We start from the raw sequence: 25301 nt of genomic DNA on the forward strand, positions 1-25301 counted from the left end.
GACAGATTGTGGGATGCAGAAGAAAGAGAAACTAGAGAAAAAGGGGGAAATCAAAAGTAATATTTTTCTTGGATCAATCCAGTTAATCTAGAGCCATTTTAGGCTGAGTGTCACAACCTACTTACACATCAGTGAGGCTTGAGTGACAGAAATTTGCCAAGCCAGAAGTGAGGCAGTATCTGTCAAAAAGATTGAATTGCACTTTCATATTAGTTCAAAAATATGACAGTGCATGATTATTGCCACAAGCATGAGGTTCTTTCGGGCATAATGCAAGGTACCTGAGCAGTGGGCAGTCATGAAAAACATCTAACTTTCTTTCTGGAACTTCAAAGCAGGTACTTGTGATATGCCTTGTTAGACTGACAAACCATCTCTCTCTCCCAAATACTTAAATGCCACCTGCCCAAGCTGAAAATACATTTTTAAGTAAAGATATATGCAATATCACTTGGTCAAAATCACAATATAATGAATGCCTTACTGGTTCCATGAAAATGAAAATATTATGCACATAGGAGCACTTGGCTTCCTCGTTCTCCTGCAAGCATGTACACATTTATTTCCACTATTCAGACACTTTAATGCCTTTTACATTGCAGGGTTATAATCAAGTCCCCTTAGATAATTTTTTTTTCCCAAAAAGAGTACTTCTGATTCAGAACAATTCTTTTGTTGTTGTTGTTGTTTTGTTTTTCAAGACAGGCTTTTGTCTACATAGCTTGGGCTGTTTTAGAACTCACAGAATGGCCTGCCTCTGCCTACCCAAGTGCTGGAGTTAAAAGGCATGTGAAATCACCTCAACCATCAGAACAATTTTTGGTCTTATAAATGAGATGAAACATCACTCTATTTTAGCTTTATTGTTTCAAGTTCATACATACCAGATCCTGTCAGATTTGTCTCTAAGTGCTTGGCAGATGTCCAGATTTATTTCTCTAGTAACCAGTTTTTCCAAAGTACTGATGCTAAAACACGTTCTTAAGTGAAAATCAACTCACTGATCAAGCAACCTGAAGTGATATCTAGAGTTCAGCAGAGGACTATTCCCAAAGCAATACACTGACAAAGGCTTGTTTTCCAGAGCGGTACTCTGGGGAAGTGGTGCAATCGTGTGTTCGTGTGTGTGTGTGTGTGTGTGTGTGTGTGTGTGTGTGTGTGTGTGTGTGTAAGTAATTGCAAATAAAGACCTTTATCTTAGAATGTCTGGCAGTTTCATCTGGGTTAGTCCACAATGTAAGTGACTTAAGTCACTGATGATATGTTTGCCTTCAAAGGTGACTGTGGGAACTCCAGTCCCCTACCCCCTTTTGGCAATGGAAAAACTCAGCTCTGCTACGCACTCCTGCATATAGTATCATGGTCAACCAATCACACAGTTAATCCTTGGAAATATAAAGCAAAACAAAATTTCCTCCTTTATGCTGAAAATCTCGGGAATCTGTTGAGGAAACAGGAAGCTGGCTGACCTACTATTTTGAGAACCTACTCGAGAACTGTAGCCAATTAAATTATGATTTGATTAATCACATCTTTAAAGGGGGCTTATCGGTAATTTCCAAAATAATGAAAATGCTGTAAAGGAATCATCTTTAATCATGGCAATAAACAGCTCTTACCCTGTACATCTCACAGTACAGGCATAGCCTATTTAGGGAATGAGTCACTGACATGAACCCCATCTTTTTTCTTAATAACAAGCAACTGAGGAGGTATTTCCTTAAGAGATTTGTTCAGCTGATAGTAGGACAAAATAACTGAGTCTTGCTGACCTAGTTTTTGTAGTTTATAAGAACATTCCAGTGAAGTCAGGGAGATATAAACATCCTTGCTTTCCCCTGAGTAAAGATATATACTTATTTATCCTGCTCTCATCCAAATCTCTGGAAAGTCCAAATATTTACTTTTGTCCTAAACAGGCTTCTGATTTGAGGTTTTACAGAGTCAGACAGTATTGACATTATCAAAGTGCTCATAGTTGGAACTGGGGAAGGAGGGTTATTACCACTCAAGCATCAGGCACCATGTACTTATCCTATACTACTGAGCTAAATCCCCAACCCCTCAATGTCTAATTGAATAAAATTCTATTGTACAATGATATGCACAGAAGTAATAAAGCAGTAACAACACTCAAGTCTGTTTGTCTCACTCTCTGCCCTGTTTGTGAGCTATAGCTCCAGGAATATAGTTGCCAACCCACAATCTCATTTCTCAAAAAACAGATAGTATTTTCTTAATAAAAATTTCCCAAAGGTTTTACTCTGGTGAAATCCTGTCACTACACCTTAAGTTCCCAAGCCAAAATTCACTTCCAGTGTGTCACCAAATTTTACTGATTGCAGCTCTCAAATCTTATCCAGTTCCACCTTCTTATCTCCACTACTTCAGGTGAAGGGATGATCAAGTTTTGCTTAGACCTAAGTAGCAGCCTTCAGAGCTCCTAGGAATCTCTCACTCCTTCCTCTAAAGCACAACTAGAGATTTGTTTCTGAAAAACAAGCCATAAAAATTTTTCAAGCAATTGATTCTCTTTTAAAAATATGTCTCTTGAATAAGTAATTAATATATTAATAAATGAATGCAAAGATAAATGCAGGGTATCAAACACAAAGTAATATGGATAGTGCAACAGCATAGAACGTTTAGATTCTCTACATATTTAGGCTCTACACAATGTAAGGGAAAATGTCTTCAATGACATCACTTCACAGATAGGCAGGTTTTCTTTGTGCATATGTGTTCAAGGCAACATTAAGAAAACACTCTTATTTGACTATCTATAGCAGCATGCAGAAAACATGTAATAGCTTCCAACATGCTTTTTTGTCATCTCCATAGTAGTGATGAAAAAAAGATGAACTGGTCATTGTTCCGTTCTTTAATACTGATGCTGCTAGTATAATATTTATTTCTCAAGGTAAAGATTAAGGCATTACATAGTAACAGGAAGGAAGATTACATGTCAATGGTGTCAAGAATGTACGCAAACACTGTATGAAGAAAGAAAGGTGGCTTTGGTACATATTCCTTTGCATAAAAATAATTAGTCCATTTAGAAATTTTATCTACTTCATTTTTAAGAGTCATTTTAAAACCAGGGACACAGTGCCTGAGAAATGTAGAAGCAATGCTTAAGTTCAGTACAACACTCATTGATTAGCTCACAAATGCTAGATTCGGCAGCTTCAATTACTCATTCTTGTAAGATAGAAAAAAATTGAGACCTTAGCTAGATTGAATGGGTTTTCCCTCAGGAGGCAGTCAGGTTCAAAAATAAGAGTTTACTGACAACCAAATGTTAAGTTATAATCAGATTTCTCTTGATCGTCTTCTTCAAAAATCTCAACCCATCTTTCAGAGATGCACTATGCACAGCTAGAGAGTTCATCTATTCAAGCTTATGGGCTAATTACTCAACTACAAACCCATTTTCTAAGCAAGGCAAACTGTTGTTTAAAAACTGAGTAACTCATTTCAGTCCAGCACTTAGTGAACCCTGATCTACACCAAAGAACTTAATGTTCTGCTAAACATATGGTAAGTATTTGATCCATGTTATAGGTTGTGATGCCTTCTAATCTAAGGGCCTCCAAAGAAGAACCATCATCTTAGAATGGAAGGCTATTTGGGTACTTTCTGCCATGCATACAAGAGATACACAGGGATAATACCAGGTGAGTGAAACTCTTCCTTTCTAATGTAGACGATTTTTAATACTCATCAAATCAATTGACTAATGATCCCAAATGAACCAGAGTGATCTATAAGGAAGCTGGAGATAAAGAATTATAAAATCAGTTCATGCTAACTGCACAAGGGAATGTACAGGTTTGTTCATAGCAGCATTGCTATCATATTTGGGAAAAATAAATAACTGAACACCATTGTGTCAAACACATTTAAGGCATGGGAAGATAAGCACATGATTTTTATTTTAGAATTCATAGTAACAAGTTAGTCTAAACTGTCAGTGATAGAAGAAAGGCTAAAAAAAATCTCAACACATGTATGGAGTAGAATATTAAGTAGAGATGAAATATGATAAACTGTCCAGCAGAAAGAGAGGAAAGTTGATGACAGTTTAAAAAAGTAGAAGATAAAATTAAATGTAGTTTATACAATTAAAGGAACTCCCACAGGCATGACCATAGAAAATGAACACAATACTGGAACAACATTCATATAAATATGATAGCACTACAAAACATTTTTAAAATGTTCTTGGAAGCCTGGCAAGATAGCTAAGTGAGTACAGGTAGGTATTAGTACCAAGCATGATGGCAAAGTTCCATAGCAAGAACCATAAATGGAGGTAAGACCTGTCTAAGAAGTTATCCTTTGTCCTACACATGCACACAAGGGAAGTATAAACACCCATAGAAATAAATATTTTTTAACTATAATCCCAAACATGGCTTTGGGAAATTGAACACAAGTGCTCCAAGCCAACAAAGATATCTTCCTCCCTATCCTATTGTTTATAGGTATATTTCATAATATATTTTTGCTGTATGAACTTTATGTAGTCTACGGAATGTGGGATTTTCAGTAAGGAAACTCTAAAGATATAGAGTTGGAGCTGTGTTGCTACAACTCCAACTAAGCTAAATGGGGCTGATGAACTGGAAGGGAGAGGCATGCAGAAAGAGAGAGAAGAGATGAAGCACAGGAGAATGACTCTGGAGCAGAGAGTCGCCATGCATTTCCTAGCAACACAGCTTTTAAAATGTTCTCGAATTCTCAAAACAAAGTACCCATAAAAGAAAATATATTATTCTTTGAAAATAATATTTATACACACGTGTGTGAGAATGTGTATGTGTCTGTGTGCATAACATTGCCACTAAAATATAGGTTTGCATGTAATAGTACAAAACATCATAAAATCATATTTTTAAAGTTGAGGATATATCTACAAAGGACTTAGTAAATAGATCATCCCAATAAACAGATAAAAATAATGTGTGTTCTGATTTCTTAGCATATACCTTAAAAAGGAAATATACAGCAATATAAAAATAACATATTGACCAGTAAATAGAAGTGAAGTTATTTTTTTCAAATCAACCTCAATGACAAGATTCATCTGAGACAATTAAAATGGACATCACCCAGTGATTTCTAGGCCATGTCATACATAGTGACAGATGAACTTGCACAGATTTTGCCTGAGGTTTCATGAAAAGCATGAGTTCCTACTTTTTGAAGTTCATTTTCTATCTGGTTCCCAAAATAAAATGTAGCTTTCAAAACTCTAAAAAAATTCTCTCTTATTATTATGTCTTAACTTTGAATGCACTTGTTTTTCCCCTGTGGTTTCACATACATTGGATAAAGAGTAAAGACAGAATCATTAGGAACAATGATACCATGTCAGAAAAAGCAGCAAAGATGGGAAATTACTTCTTACGCTGATGGTCCCATGTTTAGATTCATATTGACTCATAAAAAATAATAAAAATTATTTTTATCACGAAGAAAACTGTACAGAGTGACCAAAACTCCTCAAAGGGCTACCTAGATATGGATAAATGGACTAAAAAAATACCAATAGGGTTATCTCCTTGCTACCCTTCCACACTCAGTAATGAGAGAATATGTTTGAGAGTGAATGGGGGGAAAAAAATAAGTGAATGCTTTTTTTGCCCAAGTATAATTTTTTTTTGTTATTTTAAATCCAAGGATACCTGCTGTAATTTAGTAAGGGACAAAACACAGAATGATAATTGAAGGCAGAAGTACTATTAAAATAACCAGGAACAAACCTGGACAATTGTGATGCATCAAAAGTTAGAAGCTCCCAGGCCACCTCCTGTGAACTTGCTCCAATAATTAATACTTAAAAAATTTTTTCATGTTGGTTCTACATATTTTAATTGTATGTAGGTCATTTTGATTGTCAGACAAATCTGTATAATTATCATTTAAGACATCACCAATACAGGATTTGGAAAAAAATATTTCTATTTGTGTTAAAAGCAAAAATAAATCCTATTTGCTGTGAATATAAAATAAAAATCCTAGGCTTGACGGAATGTTAGTGACATGAGATTGATGATCATTGCCACCTATTGGCTTGATTATAATATGCAAAACTCCATAGAAACAAATGAAGCCAATAAAAAGTATTTAATGATACCATTAACTAACTCAACATGTGGTAAACACTGAAGATAAATAAATACAGTGCCATTTCCATGGGTTGCCAAATGCTTTTCATCAACAACACAAGGCAGCTAAGGAATTTTTATGCTGACAACAACCAAAATCTAGTTAGTAAAGGTAATTACATTTTTACTGACACTATGAAATAGTGTGCTGAGCTGAGAGCTATGTTAATAGTACATCCGGTTCCTGACCAACTACAAAAAAAAAAAAAAAAAAAAAAAAAAAAAAAAAAAAAAAAAAAAAAAGAAGTAAACAGCAAACTTCACACCTCTTCTGCTTTCATGACAGCCCATTAATAGAGCCTTCATACAGGTTACCTGCCACCCCATGTTTAAATATAGAATATATTTCTAGAAATTATGAACTCCAGAGTCACAGCCATGGTAGTATCCTGATGACTGAAATTACAGAGTGGATTATACCATCCCTTTTAGTACTTTCATCAATATGACAGATTTACTGAAGACAGTAAAAGAAAGGAGCAACTGAACTGTCCTCGGAGTGACTCTGGCTGGGACTTGTAACACGCATATTACAGGTAAGGAATCAGGAATAAGCTACACGTTTTTTTGCAAAGCAACTACCAGTGAGATCATCTCTGTATAGAAAAGTTGCCAGTGCCTGAACAAAACTCGTTTTCTAAGAAGTAGCTCTGCATTTCTGTATTCCTTCCTTCCTTCCTTCCTTCCTTCCTTCCTTCCTTCCTTCCTTCCTTCCTTCCTTTCTTCCTTCCTTCCTTCCTTCCTCCCTCCCTCCTCCCCTCACTCCTTTACCCCCTCTCTCCCTCCCTTCCTTCCTTCTTTCCTTTAATTCCTTCCTTATTGATGGGGAATGAACCCAGTGACTCAAATGTTAAATATGCCTGCAGCACTGAGTAACAACACTCCCAGACCTAGCATTTTGTATTTTTTTGCACAAAATTTATGCTTTTTAAATATAGTTATAATATAGATTGTTGGGAGTAATATTCAGCGGTGCTGTCATTACAGGTATATCTCAGGATGTCAATGATACACTGGGCCTAGAAGCAAATGTATGACAAAAATGTACTGCCAAAGTCACAGCAGCCTTTGCATGGTTTTCTTATCTACAACAATATGTTTAACAGCTGAACCATCATCGCTGCAACACCATCTTTAACTTTCTTGACCTCAAAAACAGAATAATTTTTTTATTAAATTCATCTAAAAATTATTCTTGATAAGACAAAAAATCATGTAAAAGTTTAAAGGTTATATAAAAAGTGAGAAGAGCACATTGATATAAGCCTTTGATTTTAATTGAAGAAACGGCTGTCTTAATACTATTAAACAGAATCAATTTTCACAAACCAATTTTATTTTGTTCCAAGTTTTAGCCTAAGTATCAGTAGGAGCTAGTCTTTAAGACAGATAACTATCTTGAACCAGAGTAAAAATAGCTAAAGGGCCAAAATTTTATTTCACAAATCGAGAAATCTGGAAAATACCTATCTAGAATAAAAGAAAATATACTTTTTTCTACTCTAGATCTAGGGCAGAAGAAATGCATGTTCAGTAAATGTTCCTTTTTAAAGAAGACCCTTCCCTCCCCCCGACCCACCAAGCACCACACACACTATTTAATAGATTTACATGTCTGTTTAAAATTTCCAAGAGCATTGAACTTAAAAATAAGAGTAGAGTATAGCATCCCCAAATGTGTAAATATATTACATTGTGGGAACTCTGACCAATTGGCCTAGTCTGTGAAAGAGATGCTGCAAAAAGACCAGTTAAGCATTAAGCCATTCCCAATTGCTTATTCAGAAGCAGAAGGCAATTTAAAGAAACAAGTTCAGTGTACAACTGAGAAAGCCTGCAGTTCCCAAGGATAGCACATTTTCTTTCCATTTAATAAGAAGGAGAAAGTGTAGTTTTGCTCTGCTTATAGAGTCGAGGGTATACAAAGAGGAAATAGACACAGACAAAAACCAAAAATCAAACTAAAACAAAAAATACACACACACACACACACACACACACACACACACACACACACACAACCCCAAAACAAAAGAACAACAGAAACCAAGAGAACATTCTCAGATTGCAAAATAGAGTTTCTGAATTACTTCTCACTTAAGGCAATTTTTCATTGACAGTACTTTTAAAAAAGTATCAAATGCCTGAAGAACCATTATATAAACAATGACATGAGTCCAGCTGCAAACTAAGTGAATAAACACTTGCCTCATGTTCATGGAGAAGCATGAAATGTGCATAGGTGGCTTCAACTGCTACCTTCCATAATTACCACCTCTCTCAACTTGAGAGATCTTAAGGAGACTGCATTTCCCAAATGATTTGAATGTGCCTCAGAAGGTTTAAAAAAAAAAGTGCTTAACCAACTAGGCAGGACATTTTCAGAAAATGATAAACTTAAATTTCCTCCATTTTTTGCTGTTGTTGTCTGTTGAGTATTCAGCAAAAATCTTCTTTATTTGCAATACAAGTGAAGCTGGGATCATTAAGCTGTGCTGTTCCACACTCATCCCAGGTTTTATTTGTCACGGTTTGTGTCTATTTATCTTCAATGACTAGGACTGGTGAGAATATATGACACTTAACTTTAGTCATATAATTCCTAATCGTCAAAATTTTTTACGTCAGAAGTAGCTCTGACAGGCAGATATTCTTATGCTATTTTCTTCTCCAAAAGAGGCAGTTCTTACGTCTGTCATATTTTCTCGGAATACCCGCATCAATAGGAAACAAAAATCAATGTTCATTAGCATGATATTTTCACCCACCTAATAGGCCCAAAAAACATTTACATGTAAACTTTAAAACTCTCTCAGTAATAATGAGTCTCAAGTATCTTTGAGGTTAAACAGCTACATAAAATTCCTCATGCTGCTGTTCGTTCTTAATGGTCTATTCTGACAAGAATGAAAACAGTAAAGGACACACAATGATATTTAAAAGTGTAGACAAAGTCAAGAGAAAAACTACCAGAGTACATTATTGTTATCAATGTTATAATTGTAATTTTAAAAGATTACATATTAAAAGAGTAATTCCTATGGGAAAATATGCAGTATTTTAAAAAGACTCTCAATTGTTATGAGGGTAACATGGAATATTATTTTTGACTAGTGACTAAACATTTCAATTCCTTCACTTTTTCCCATTTGCAATGACTTCTCTGAGTAGGTGACAAGGTCAACTTGCCTTCCCCTCAGAAAGTATAATTGAATATCTAAATTATACACCAAATAATTAATATATTGAATACCGTGTATGTTAGGTCTGGTACCAAGCCTCACCTGCACACTTCGTCCTAGTGATCAGTGGTGGTCCTGGGAGCCCGGTTCCCCCTTCGCCAGGTCTTGTAAGCAGGACACGAATCTCGTATTCTGTATCTGGATCTAAATGCCATAACTTGTATGTTGGGGCATTGACTGCATGGGTTTCTGTCCAAGATCCCGATGTCATTCGATACTCTACTTCTTTCAGGATGATGGGGCCATCGCCAATAATAGAGTTGGCATTTAGTTGGATCAGCAAGTAAGTAGGCCCAACACCAAGCAGCTGAGGAGGAGCAATGGGTCTAGGTGGTTCTAGAATAGAAAAATGTACACTCTGATTAGGTAAGAGACTTTAAACAGAGATCTATTAACAGTAACTATATACTATAAATAAATATGTTATATATAATATCATATATAACCAAAGCTAGTGAACAAGACTATCTGGCTGGGATCTATAAACAGACTAAAATTGCTTTGGAGAGTACAACTTTAAAGGCTGTAAGACTAAAAATCACAGGACATGTTTACTAATTACTACTGACAAGACACTGTGCATTGAATATTTATATAATATGAAGGAGACATATTATACTAATTAAAAAATTTTTAAATAAAAATTTTTAAAAATTTTATATAAAAATTGTATAATCGTTTACAAAAGTAATAAATAGTAGAGATGATGAATGTTTCCCTATTGCAAATAGAAATAAATATAAATGGTCTCTTGTTGATTGGGCTCATTAAGGAAATAGTTTTCAGACTGACTGGCTGCCAAAGAATAATGTAAGCTGTGATTTACCATGCTCAAGTGTGAAGAAGAAACCTAACTATCTTATGTTATACCTGCTGAAGGCATCCAGCACTATTTCTATAGAAAGTAGGTCCTAACGCCTGCTTTATAAACTTTATCTATACAAATCTCTTTGAATTGTTTGGAGAAGTATTTACCAGTAATAGGGGGAATTTCTGGCCTATCTAAATGGTGGTCTGTTTCACCAGTGAATACAAGAAAGCTCATCTTCAAAGGAAACACTTGAATCAACCCAATATTGTAGAATGTTCACCCATCAGATAAAGTAGGATAAAAAAAGACATTTCATGCCAAGAAATTGCAATTTCCAACTCAAGAGCCTACAAAACAAATGGCAAGAACCTTGAATTCTCTACATGCTAAGTTGACATAGATCTAAAAGAATATCTTAGGACATGCAAGTGCCTCTGAGCTTTGTAGTTTCTGGATAAAAGGGGCCATTTCCCTATGTGCAGTGTTTGTTTTCATTCTAGATGATTCATTTAGTGAGTACTTTCAGTTATGGTAGGAAACAGTGCTAAATTCACAGCTCTCTGGGGCTCTACCCCAAAGCAACAAGGCCTCACTCATTTTAGGGCTCACCAGTGACCTGAAATGTTCAATACACAGCATGATAAATGAAGAGAAAGGACAAAAATGTAGTAAGTGAATTATAAATTGCAAATCTTTCTTTTTACAGATTTTTACAATATCTGTACAGATATTGTAAAAACTAACCCTATGTGTATGTATCAAAGACTAGCTGTCACCATCAGAAGCCTGTCCACATTTGCCATAGGAAACAATCAACAGAATAAAGAAGACTGAAAGATGAGGAAGGGTGTTTGATTCAGTGATGACAAAGAAAGTAAAATCTGGTGCCAGGAGACCAACTTCCACAAAACAATAGCCACCACAGTAATTGTACAGGAAATGTGAATGTGCTACATAACTTTGCACAGTTGTTTTACACATAAGCTGTCACAGGAGTCACTAAGAGACTACATTTCTGCAATATACCTACAGGTTCTTTGTATGATGCTATTTGCTATAATTTGGTTGTTTACATGTTTGTCTGAACATCAAGAATTTGTCTTATATTGACATGCATAAGTAATGACATATGTAAATGAAAAGATGAGGTTGAAGCATTGTACAACCTGACCTATAGAATGGCAGCTGCACCCGATCAGTTTTATTTCACTTCACTGCTCAGGCAAAACTGGAACACTCTATAATCAGGGCAATAGCTCAAGGTTGGAAGTGCCAGAAAATGCACAGCAGCTAAGAGGCAGATACATTTCTTAACAACATAGTTATGAGTGAAATTCACATTAAGGAGACGAATATACTACTCATTATTAAAGTTTTGATGTTGGCGCTAAACAGAGATCTTATATTAGCATATGTATTTTGTTTTTAGAACCCCAGAGAATAAGGAGATTTATTTATAAAATCGCTATTCATTCCAATAAATTATGCATGAATTTTAATCAGTTAGCAAATGAACAAGTAATTGTTTTGGAGCAATGCTAATATTCTTCATAACTTAATATGCTACTAGACCCAGAGGTGTGGTGCAGATAAATCCCCAATGTACACTAGGTATCAAGTGAAGCATGCAACCCTCAGAATACAGGATAAACTTTGCCAACATTCCCAATTAACTTTCCATTAATGACTTCCATTAGTTATTCTGGATCCAAAATATGATGAGCAAATCCCAATTATATATTCAGGCTGCTTTACTCATTTACTATCTGAAATAATGTTTAAATGTCTTGAAACCAAGCAAGCCACTATGTAAGGCTATTCTCTCACTTAATCATTCTTTTATAATAATTCTTTAAAAATATTTGTCAGCTATCAAAATTCGGTCAATAATAAAATGCAAGCCCAGAAACAGAAGACAGAATGCCAGAAAATGGCAGCAACAGAGTAAATGTCAAAACAAAAAATATTTCCGTATCCATCTTTTGAATGAGATAAATTAAGTTTCTTGCCATTGTATCTGTTTTCCCATTGCTTTGTCTCTTCCTCAGGGAGATGTTGTTAGAGCAAGCCCTAGGTTAGCCGTCCAACTACATGCTGGTGTCTTCTGATGGCTGTGAAAAACTACCAAAAACCAAATGCACATAATAAGCCGTATCCTATAACAGAGCTGGTAAGCAGAAAACTGTAAGTAGTATGAGAGGAGAGAAACAGGCCAGAAGCCTTACTTCCTCACAGAGTCTAGAAAAAACTCAGTCCCTTGTTTCTATGTTCTGGATATGGCCCCCTCAACCACATTCCTGCAATTCCTGCTATGTTGTGAAGTATTCCTTACTCATTTCTACTCCATGCTATGACAACTCCCCCTCCATCTGCCAGATTCTGCAACCACTTCAATTCTTTAATATAACCTTATATACAAAAACTGCTTATTACCATTGGCATGTTCCATGCCTTTGAAGATACAAAGTCTAGGAAACATTTTTGAGGTGGCTACAAATATGTGAAGCCACTACCTCCCTCCTGGGAGATTGTTCATCTCTGCTACTTGCTAGCAATTAGAAAGATGCAACTGGACATCAGTTCACCTGAGAAAAATTCATAGCTATATTGGGAGCAGTGGAAATTATAAAAGGTCATTTAACTATCAACATATTTTAAGTATTTAATTGCTCACAGATAAAACAAAGTCAGAGCAGATGCTTTTAAAGGACTACTAGAAATACTGCCCTTTGAAGTATGTAAATTCCCATGAAATTTAACATAAGAATATTTTATATGGATACAATTTTTCTTATTTCCTAGCATTTTGTGAAATAAAATGGTTGTTTTAATGTCAATTTGATTTTCCTTACTTATTATTCCTATCCGAACTTTTAATTTTTGTTAAGTGACAGATTCACTAGGCTCTGTTTGTTCAAGGTGCCTCTCTGTAGCTTACTGGATGTCCAGTCTGGAGGGACAGGCCACAGAGAAGCTGAAAAAAAACAGTCTTCTATGTCCCACATTTATGAGCTCACTTTTGAGTTCCTCATAATAGACTTAAATACTTTCCAATTGCATTTCAATGTGATAACAACACAATACTATTACATTGATTTTAAAAAAAGGAAACCTTTGCACCCCTGACAAAGGGAGTTAGGTCACTCATGATTACAATGATTTTCTTTGGGCACTAATTATTATGTATATGACAATAGAGTAAGTTTCATTGGATGTAGAGAGGATGAAGTAAGCACTGGAAAAACTTGATGGTCACTTAGCAAGGCCTTTACTTTCCTACTTTATGAATTTAAGTTAGGTGTGTTTACAAAATACATAATAGTGTATTATATTATTTCTTTTCTTAATAATTTATTTATTTTTATTTTATGTTCTCTGATACTTTGTCGGCATGTGTGTCTGAGGAATAATGTGGGATCCCCTGAATCTGAACTTATAGATAGCTTTGAACTTCCATGTGGGAACAGGGAATTGAATCTGGATCCTCTAGAGGAACAGCTGGTACTCTTAACTGCTGAGCCATCTCTCCAGTTCCCATTCTCAAGTTAATTCATAATCCTGTATCACTTACTGCTGTTTTTGACACTGAACTTCCTAGGGCTAATAAAATCCATAGGCAATCAAATACTTCTCTATTTACTTTTCTGTCCACTGCCTTGTAGTATTACTAATAGGAGCAATATTGCCAGCAAGGTTTATATATTTGCTTTTATACAAAGTAACCCATAATAGTTACATTATGTGAATTATTAATCTTAGTCTAAGCAATTTTATTTTATTGAAGAAAGTTATTTTAAAAAAACAAAGATAAATGTACAAATTTTAAGCATTTTTGCATAAAAGTACACGAATACATTTTTGTCCTTGCTTGGCTTTTTTTTAATAAGGTTTGATAGTGTGCATTAAGATCTTACTAGTTAAAATGAGCATAAAGTACATGTAAAACAGGATGTAACCTGGAATTAGTCAAAGTTTTTTTGGTGTGTAAGGAGTAAACATAATGTTTTTTTCTATCCTTTCCTTTTTTTTTTCTTGAACTTCACACAGTCTGTGAGTTGTTTCTGGGGTGTTCAGAGCTTTCTGGGTTAGTATCCAATTATCAGTGACAGTATATTATATGTCTGTTCTTTTGTGACTGGGTTATCTCACTCAGGATGATATTCTCTAGATGCATCCATTTTCTTAAGAATTTCATAAGATCATTTGTTCCTAGAACATCACTTGAACATGAACTGCAGTCAATTTTAGGGTCTATTTGACAATACTGCATTAAGATTGAAGAATGAAAGTATGAAAAGGCTATTATTCTGGTTAGTTTTATTCAACTTGAGACAAGCTATAGTCACCTGAAAAGGGGGTGGGGGGACCTCAATTGAGAAGATGTCTCCATACAAAGAATTTTCTTAATGAGTGATTGATGGTGAGGGCCCAGGCCATTGTGGGTGGTGCTATTTCTGGTCTGTTAGTTCTGGGTTCTATAGGAAAGCAGGCTGAACAGGCCATGGACAGCAAACCAATAAGCAGCAACCCCCATGGTCTTGGCATCAGTTCCTGCTCGCCAGGATACTGTGCCCTGACTTCCTTTGGTGAAGAACTGTGACAAGATTGTTAAATAAACACTTTCTTCCTCCATATGCATTTGATCATGGTGTTTCATCACAGCAATAATAACTGTATCCAAGATAGTCACTTTTCAGAGACTAGGGATATATTTCAGAGTGCTCTCTTAGTATATATTATGCCCTAGATTAAAGCCCTAGTATCAGATAGTCCAAGTGTAGTAGTGTAGGAACTATATTCCAAAATTTGGGACATCGAGTCAAGAGGATCAGGAGTTCAAAGTTAACTCTATATAAATAGTGAGTTTGAGGCAAGGCTGAGCCATTGCAAAAGCTTTTTTGTGCCCATGCATACACACAGAGAAAAGGAGAAAGAGCAGTTATTAATTTTCATTTTTAAATGAAACTGTTTTTCACCCAAGTGGAAAACCTAGTCAGTATCGGGAGAGGAAATATTCAATCACTTAACATCAGTGAATGAAATCAGCATGATTAGCTTTCTCTTTCATCTCTGTAGTTCGATGGAGAACAGTAATTGATCTAAAAACATTGTCTTCCTTGTATTTCCAGTGTTTCTTACAGTGAACTAAAATCTCTAGTACTGTTGTTAATGAGTGAATGGCCATCTAGCTAAGCGCTGAAGAAGAAACTTTCAGTGTAACCACACGAAAAACAATTATCTGTACACACTTTACCAGTCCCTTGAACAGTAGGCACACTGGCGTTCAGTGTAGGATTACACATGCAGACATGAGGATTCCCATTTTTTTATATTCATTTTCTGAGGCTGAAATTAAGTTCTCAGAACATAAGATTTGCTACTTCCTACTCTGAACCATAGAGCTAGCTGGCCAATTGCTCTGACACTGATACACAGCACCTACTGAATGTTACTATTTAATTAAAGAAATTGGTTGACCAGAACAAAAGAACACTTTCTAAGCAATTGCTTAGTGACCAAATGGCAACCCATGATTTATCTTGCTTGTAAAAAAAAAAAAAAAAAATGCCAGAAGATGCTTAACAACAATTTTTTTTTTGGTTTGTTTGTTTTTAAGTCAAATCTGATACACTGAAAAGTTTTTTCAAAAGCATTTTTACTGAAAAATATCCTGTGATATAATTCTTAATGTGAATATATACTATTAATCAAGACAAGTACAAAAGAACATAATTATACCAGAGAGTGTGTTTGTATATACATTAAATATAGTGATACATTATTTTATATATGAGATATAATGGTATAATATATATTATATGTGAGATATAATGTAGTTCAGCTTAGGAGAAAATTATTAGATGAAATTTCCACTTTCCATATTAAGTAGTATTTCTCCATCTTAACTCACAGCATGATGTGGATTCATATTCAGAAGGATCTGATATTTCATTCCATACCGTGGCTGTCTCCTCCAGCCTGAAGTGCTAGAATAGGAAGAATCACTCTGGTGATGAACCTGCCAATTTTGCATACAGAATTTTATATCCTATGTATTACTGTGGAGTTTTACTCCCTGTAATTTGAAAACATTGCTGAAATCACTTTATTACCTCCTTGAAGTAAAAATCACAGAGCAGAGTGGTCCTTTAGACCTGTCAGCAAAAACTGAAAGCAATGGTTGGTTTATACATAAGGTATAGGTGAAAATGAGGGAATTTTTGGTATATGAACTTTATTGTACTGTGATACAAATGTGATTCTGTATCCTGTTTTCACCTTAAACTACTTGCTTTTATGTTTACTACCTACACAAATGAACTGGCTCAAAATTTTGAAGTATAAAAATTTAACAATTTCACTAAATATTTTCTCAACATTATAATCTGCATGGCAGTCAGCAAGACGTTATAGTAGAACTATATATGCTTCCAAATGGGTCATGAGGTAATAAATACGGAAGAGTTCTCTCATGGTTTTTAATTCCTCATTTTAGCCTTGTCAGATCTCAAACTGCTCACAGCATTTTAAGGAAAGAACACCCAGGTGGTTCCAAGAATAACAATCATCTCAGTAGTAAAAGTAGAAAAGCCATCAACTCCAACGCTTACTTCCCTGTAAGTCTAGAGACATAAACAGGTCCCCAGATCACAATCTCATCAGTCACTTTTATGAGGGAGAAGAATGAAATATACTGTGGAGGATGAGGCGAACCACAGCAATTGCAATAAATGTCCCAGCAGCAGGCTTAGTATACCTAGGTCATACAAGTGCAGGCTTTTCCTCCTTTCTCCACAGAGACAAAAGATATGGAGTACAAGAGTACTGTTCACACTCAATCTAGGCTGATACATATTAGACACAATGGCTGGACACTCTAAATTCATTTTAGTCTTTACAATAATATTATTTATACAAATACATTTATTCTTATGTGCACATGTGATATACATGTGTAAAGTTTAAAAAATATTATTGGTGGGAATTTTGGATATTCTACATGTAAGGGTGGGGGAGGAAAATTCCCTGACAATTATAAAAAAAAGCACAGTCTGTCAACTTGTTCCAGGTCTAAGTACCCCAAGGTATTGAATCACTGTAATAAAACATGTTAAATATATGGTTATAATGAATACATCAACGTGCTTGCTCCAAAATAAGTAAAAATGATGCATGAGCTTTTCATGCTAAGGGAGCCTTGCACAGGTGGCTCCCAAGCCCCACCCCTAGTGCTGTCACTCAGATTAACAGGAAGCAGGCCTTACTGATGTCAGTGAGGACCATGGGTTACAGAAAGGCATATAAAATTCAAGGACTTAGTTGTCCCAAGTGACTCATGTAATTAGACTCATACTTTCACACAACTTAGGAGAATACAAGATAGATTCTATGTAGGGAAAGAGAGAACAGACATATTCTTCTAATCAACACATGACAGACGAAGATGTTTTTATAAAAAATAATTCAAATGACTGATTGATGCCAACTGAACAAGACCTTAAACTAAGAGGGATCTACATATTGTCTCGCCAAGAGCATAGACTTTAAAGAATTACTGGTAATTCTGAAACAGTCAGAATATTAGGGGATTTTAATATTTAAAAAAGATAAATTCATTAAAAAAATAAATAGTGGAACAAACCGCATTGTTGGCTTACTGGGTGCAACAAAGTTTTACAAGAACTTTGAATATAAAGTCACCAGAAAGAATAAACTAATGAAAACAAATGTAAAATGTTATGACAATAAAAATAACAAAAATAACAACAAAGCAAGAACCATGTATTCCACTCTTTGGGGAAAAAAAAAACTGTTCTGGATGAACATAGGAGACAGTTTTTAGCAAGATATAGCTGATAGGGTCATTAATTCAAGATAAGATATTGCTAATGACATCTCCTTAAGTATCAGTAAAAATGATCAGAGATGAGATGAGAGATTCCTATGTACTTCTACATAAAATTTCCCCAAGTAGGAGGGAAGGGTTTAACAGTAACCTGGAGACTGTGTGGATATGAGCATGAAGACATTGGAAATTGTCACAAAATCACAGTGTGAACTCAATGTAATAATTTCTTTAGTCATTGTTATGGTGTAGATGTGGTGTGTCCACTAGGGATTTATATGTCAGAGGTTCAGTACTTGGCACAGCAAAGTGAGCAAAGCATTTAAGAGATGACATCTATTAAAGTTCCTTAGTCATAGAGGACACTGTCCTGTAAGTTACATCTCTACTAGAGTTTATTCACATTTAATACCAGAAATAAACATGCGCGCACACACATACACACACACACACACACACACACACACACATTCACAAACATATACACACAGAGAGATGTGCATATGTGCACACACATAACTTCATGTCAGCTCTTTCCATTTACATATGAAATTTTCATTATGTCATCAAGATGATACAAACATTTTCTTTGTATACCATAGTGCATGTATGTTTGACTTTCAGTTTCCCAAACTCGGAGCTAAAACAACTTCTCTTCTTACCCTCCAGTAGGCCATTGTAGCAATAGAAAACCAATACCAACATTCTATTATATGACTCTATAAACTTATTCAGAGTAAAAACAAAAACAAAACCAAAAAAACCCCCTATGTTCCCAAAAGTCAAGATGCCACCAAAAGCATTAGATAGGATAATATAATTAAAAGGAATCAGTAGGTATACATGGATAATTATATACCACTGGATAAAGCAAAATTTTTTGTTGACATTTTAAAGATGTTTAGTCAGGTGAAAAGCTATCAGGTCAAGGACATTTTATACTAATGTGATAAGTCAGGAAAAGACCTTTTATTTTCAGTTCCCTCATAAACTCCCCAAAAACTCTTAGTGTTGGCAATATAACAGGATGCTGATTTTAAAAGAACTGAAATAACACACATAATTGGACTTTCTACAGTCCATACAAGGAAACAAAATTCTAGTTAAAGAAAGGTTTTCTAGAATACAGATTTACAGCTGAAGGATATGCTATTCCTTCAAACCAGCCATTTCCAATTAAGACAAAATCCCAAGTCAGCTTTGATAGATTTAAACTATGTGAGTGAAGTAGCTACTAATCCAGATTAGTCATATTTTCTTAAACCCTAGGTTCCATATCATGTTAAAAATTATCTTCATTAACTGAAGGTTATCTGAAGAAAAAAGTACTTTTCATAACAAAAAAATATGTTAATATTTTCATGAGCCCTAAAGAAACATACACTTCCATCAATAAATATAGGATGAATAAAGAGCTGAGGAAGGAAGCCTACTGTGTACAGAGGATGAGAGAGGAAGCCTACTATGTATATGGGATGAGAAAGGAAGCCTACTCTATACATAGGAGGAAGAGGAGACTAAGGTGGGTTTTCCTTGGAATCTTTCTTCTTGTATTTTATTACAATGACAATCATATTTGATGAAGGTCATGACATTTCCACAGTATAACTGAAGGACACCCTTTCCTTATCTAAAGTCCCAGGCCTTTGCATTTTTGAGTCATACATTCCTGTGCCAGTGTTGTGGGTTTTAATGGTAAAATTAATATTGGACAGGTTAGTTAGGACAGCAAGTTCACACATCAGTCACGCAGGATTGCTAGAAAGCTTGATACCTTGCTTAAAGACTAACTGGGGATGGGGGGGAACGGGGACTAGAAAATTATAGTCCTCTCTGGAATGTTATTTTTCATTTTCAAATATAAATGAAAACAACACTAAATCTTGTAATTTTTTTTTCCATGAATAAAAGCACAAGTCAAGTTGGTGGTAAAGACATCATCATTAATGGTGCTCTCAGGGTTGCAGTTAGAAGATGGTCAAATTATAAGAGTGTACTGGGGTGGGAGGAAGTATGCTAGGTTTGGTGTTTACTCCACTGTTAGAAACAATAAGGCAGAAAACAAACAGGCATTCAATAGGTTCATCCCTGGAGACTGATGGAACCCCCAAATTCTTACTTAGAACTGCAATTAGGAAACCAGGATTGTGCCAGCTATCTAAGAGGTCAGTGAACTCAATCTTACCTCAAGTAGAACTTAGGTAGACAGATGGTGGAAAGAGACTGAGGCCAGGACTCTCCCCCTACTACCACTGGAATCTGGAATGTTTCTTGGGGCCCTAAGAGTAAGTATGTCATATTCACAATTAATGGAAAGAGATATCATAGCCTAAATGCCAGGAATGCACAGGCTGAAGTTGCCAGATGCTTTTTAATATGCAGAAGTCTAAATCACTTTAAGCTGTTCACTCTAAGACTTTGCAGGGCAGGGCAAGCATTCCCTAGAGATTTCCAAATGTGTGCCACACAAAACTGTGTCACATTATAGACTGGGTTGATTTATACCACCAATGTTTGTAACATTTTAATGTATACCATTGGGTATAATGTAACATTATCACTGCCAAGGGAAATACAATAATAGTGGAAGTCTATAATATTATCTTTAAAAAGAAATGACAAACAATAGAGTCTGAGATTTTTATTTCAAATGACCACACTTTGTTGATAAAAACCAAGGAAGAAGCTTTTTAGTATAAATATTATATTAATTTTAACAAAATTAAGAATAAATTGAATGAATGTTGTTATTTATTAAGGACTAGGACTTTAGAAAAAGGATGAGTTGGTTTTTTTTTGTTTGTTTGTTTGTTTTCTTACCATCAGGCAAGTTCTAAAACAAAAGAATTCCAGTGTAAGAAATAACTGTAGGTTCATAATTTTCATAAACTGTATTTGTGCTATTCTCTCCCTACACTGGAGAAAGCTTCAGCTTCCTAGAGTCTAGGTCAAGTGAGGTTTTTATCAGGGCACATGAGTGTACAATAGTGTACAGCGAGTACATATGTACATGAGTGCACATGAGTTTGAATAGGTCAAGGAGTATTTTTTAAAGTTTCTGTCTGGATCTGGGGAGTATATGTATCAGGTACTGTGTTCTCTAAAATACCTTTTGCTTGATTCAGAGAAGACAGGCTAAGTTCCTGTTTCTTAATGAAGAATAAAGAATACAAAAATGGTAGATCTTGGTTGTAAGTTTACCTGGGAGGATAATACAAAACTGAGAACAATACTCAAATAACTTAATCCAAGTATATAGATTATAAAGTGATTATATTAAAAATCTGCATAATTGAATTTCAGGGGGAAACACAGTTTAAAAAAAGGCTTATTCACAGTTATTAAATCTTGCTATTAAGACATTTTTCTTAATACCTACAGGTGAGCTTAGATAATTCTTGTAGAATTGTAATCATGTAATCATGATGAAAGTAAAAAAGATAACAAGATAACTGTACTGAACAAGACCTGGGTCACAGTCTGGAGCTGGTTTCTTAGGCATATAAACCAAGTCTATTTATCAGATCCAGAATCCTTAAGGACAAAGAAAATTAATTTTTTGTTATTAAAAACAGCATACACATCTCTTACCACGTATGGCACACTGTAAATTAATTATTAGTCAGTTCCGTTTATTGGACCTTTCACTCAACACTTCTGTTTTATTAAGAAAGTGAAAAATACATGTTTATTACTTCCTGTTACATCAGTTATTGGAATAAACCCAATTGCAACTATGCTACATGTACTACAAAGAAGGAGGAGGAAGAGGGGAAGAAGTATGTGTACAGCTATGTATGCAGATACTAGAAGTGGGCAGTGGCTGACTCCCATGGTGCCTTTCATCTTTTACAATATAGCTGTCATGGTACTGAGTCTGAAACTTGGGCTCCAGTGGTTGCCAACAAGCACTGGAGGTTCCCCGTCCCTGTTTCCCAAGCAGATGCTCTGCAACAATGTTCAGGCTTTACAAGGTAGCAGGTCCTCTTGCTTATGAGGAGAGTACTTTCCACAGTGAGCCATGTGCCTGGCCTCAAGAACATTTTAATGTTTGTAGTAAAGCAAGTTTTTACTATTTAAAGGAAATTAAAAGGAAAAATGGGGTAAAAGCATGCTGGTATAGAGAATCAATTCTATTTTAATTTGATATGTAGATTATTATAATTATTTTCTTTTCTAAGAATCACAGTAAACACATTTTTGACATTAGGGCACATTGCCCCTGCTCAGCAGAAAGTGAGTTGCTAACAATAATAAAGAGATTTGTTAAGACAATTTCACTGAATACTTCCCTGTACCAAAATCATCTCATCAAGACACCAGAAACAGCAAAATACTTAGTTCTCACTCTAACAATAAGAATATTAGCATTAAAAGCTTGTACTCCTGCATGAACATAACGCTTTTAAAATACATAGTAGATCTTTTTTTCAATCTATGAACTAGTGTCTGTAAGCACCATAAGACCAATTCCATGTAACTCCAGAGGCTCAAAGGAAGAAAGGTCACTGATAGATTACCCAGTGCATTTTTATGAGATAAATTCAATTATAATTGCTGCAACTATTCCATCTACAATTTAGACATAGAATCCAATTATCCATTTCATTTTCATTTATTCCTCATGGACTAGATCATTTATCATGTTTCATGATAATGATCAGAAGACACATGGAAAAGTGATTTCTGCAGGTAACAAATTACCTACCATATTAGCATAGCTTACAAGTTCCTGTCAACATCTACGATGCATAAATATGAGGTAATTAAATTTACAATGTGCAGGAGTGCTTGATATGCTACTTGCCTCTTTCACAGCTGTCAGAATCCTGTGTTGCTAAATGCAGCAAACCTGTTTGGTTGCAAATCAGGAATCATTATGAACCAGAACTCCAACAGGTACAGTCTGCTGGGCTCAAGTTGCTGAGATATATCTTTCATCATTTGGTATTATTACTTCTTGCCACCAAGCCATCCATCATGAGTGTGGAGACAGGATGGAATGATAGTCCTGAACCCTCACATTACTGCTCCTTGAACTCTGTCTCATCCATCTTCTGAATCATTCCTGATTCACAGCTAAGTATCCGCTTATGGCTGCAAAACCAAGTGTGAACCAGTAATGCCTTTAACCTCTAGCGCCTCTCTAATAGTAATTGATTTCTCTTTATCAAGGAGCCACTGTTCAGAACAGACTACTCCTGGCTGCTGATGCTGAAAGATGATTTTCAAAAGGACTAATGCACAGAATTTCAATGGTGATAAGGAAAGGCATACCATTTGTATTTCTATGTGAATATCCAACAAGCCCAGAAACAGATGCACCAATGCCCAATATGCATGTGTAGGTATGTGTGTGTAAGATATTCGTTATTTCAATAAGAAAATTATTTGTCCCTCATCAAATATGCTTGAAAAACATAAAAAATTTGAAGTAATCTAAAATTCTGAAAATTTAAATCCTGTTTATCATCAACAGAATCAAAGACAAGCTTACAGTAATATTCATCAAGCTGAGGATAAATTGCTGTATAAAACAAACCCTCATCTCTCCCTTCTTTCTCTCTTGACAGATTTCTAGAACCTTCAAAAGTGATACTAGTAACATAGTGGATGTTGTACAATAAACTATTCCAGACTAAAGTCTTTAATTCAGCTCCATCTGAATGTTGTTATAAAAGTTTAATAAATCAAAATGATCAAAATGTTTCCAGTGGCAGGCAGGGATTCGGTTTCCAATTCAAATTCTCTTTAATATATTGCTTCCCTGACACCATGCATTTCTGCCATCCATATTGAATTCCAAACACTCGCTTTCATCATTGCCATGCATCAACCAGCCTGGTCATGGTAACTGCTTCTCAGCAATCCGGCACAAAGCACAGAAATGTCAAGCCTAGTGGGAGTTTTAACACAGGAAAATTATGACAGGTAGAAACTCTTTATCTTTCCACAAAGTAAATATTTTCACACCACTCGCTAGATAGAATGACATTCTTTGAGTAAATGGAAATGCTTTGGGGAGAAAAGTCCAGGAAGGAAAGCCTCACTACATCCAAACCTTCAAAACAAAAACAAAAGAAAAAAAACCAAAAACCAAAAACAAAGGCAGATATTGTTATCAGCAGCAGTCAAATACTGCAGAACAGACAGAATGGTAAGCCCTTTACAGAATTGGGCTCATTCCTGTGAAGTAAAATGTTTTGTTTTCAAATCAGAAAAAAATGATTTTCTTTAACATTTTCCCCTGTTTTTCTTTTCCAAAGCATCTCTATGTGACCCTGCCTAGCATGAGACTCACTATACAGACCAGGCTGGTTTAAAATAGTGATGATCCAATAGTAACAAGTACTAGGATTATAGGCATATGCCAAAACACCTATTCAACTGGCTGCCTTTGGACCTATGGGAACTTCATCTGAAATGTTGAGGAAAGCAAATTTAAGTATTATTTACATTTGTCTATACAAACAAATATGTACATGTAGAGAAGGTAATGGATAAAAGTATTATAACTAACTATATCAGTATCCTTTTATTTATAAAATTACAGTTAACACTGTTGAGGTTTGGTCTATTATTATGTATTGGAAGGCCAAGGCCTACACAGCCTTTATCATGTTCTCTTATGGTCATGCTTACAAGCTTTTGTTGCGCAAACCATGTTCCTTGATTTAAAAAACTATCAGTTAAATAAAATTGGCCACAGCCAGATACTGGAGGGATTAGAAGTTGGTTGGTTTGGAGTTAACCTGGAGGAGGAGACACCAGAGGAGATGATGAAATAACTAGAGTCAGGGAGGAACCATGAGCACATGGCCAGGAGAAACAGCAAGTGTCTGGGGCGCACCACTGGAGAGGTAGCCAGTTAGAAGAGTAGATTAGGAATGACCCACCAGCAATTTTATTTGTCAAAGCCAAATAAAATAACCATAGTCTGAATCTCATTTATTTATAAGCTAGTCAGGAATAAGCATAAATTATTTATACTACAAATGAAATATATGTGCAGTTACCACGAGCTTTCACAATGTAGAATTTTCTAATTGAATAGATCGTAATCTTTGAGACAGATACAAACTCAGTGCTTAATTTAAGCCTTTCTTGGAATCCCAAACAAAATAGCAAATAGATGTCTACTTGTTTTAGTTTTCATATTCTACCTGTCTTAGTTATAGTTTCTAATGCTGCAATGATACACCATAACCAAAAAGCAGGTTGGGAGAAAA

At 35.3% G+C, this 25301-nt stretch overlaps 1 protein-coding gene across 5 annotated transcripts in view; it reads right to left on the bottom strand.

Annotated features, from left to right (window-relative positions):
- Positions 1 to 25301, bottom strand: part of PTPRK (protein tyrosine phosphatase receptor type K) — a gene marked incomplete at both ends in the record, with an annotated part of 530533 nt that overhangs the window by 205931 nt on the left and 299301 nt on the right. For all 5 annotated transcript variants that reach the window (XM_080929566.1, XM_080929568.1, XM_080929564.1 and 2 more), the window contains one exon: positions 9458 to 9751. In XM_080929566.1, the coding sequence (XP_080785692.1) occupies positions 9458 to 9751 (294 nt within the window). The remainder of the gene's footprint in view (positions 1 to 9457; positions 9752 to 25301) is intronic.

Source organism: Micromys minutus, assembly GCF_963924665.1.
Source record: "Micromys minutus genome assembly, chromosome: 15".
Classification (NCBI taxonomy): domain Eukaryota; kingdom Metazoa; phylum Chordata; class Mammalia; order Rodentia; family Muridae; genus Micromys; species Micromys minutus.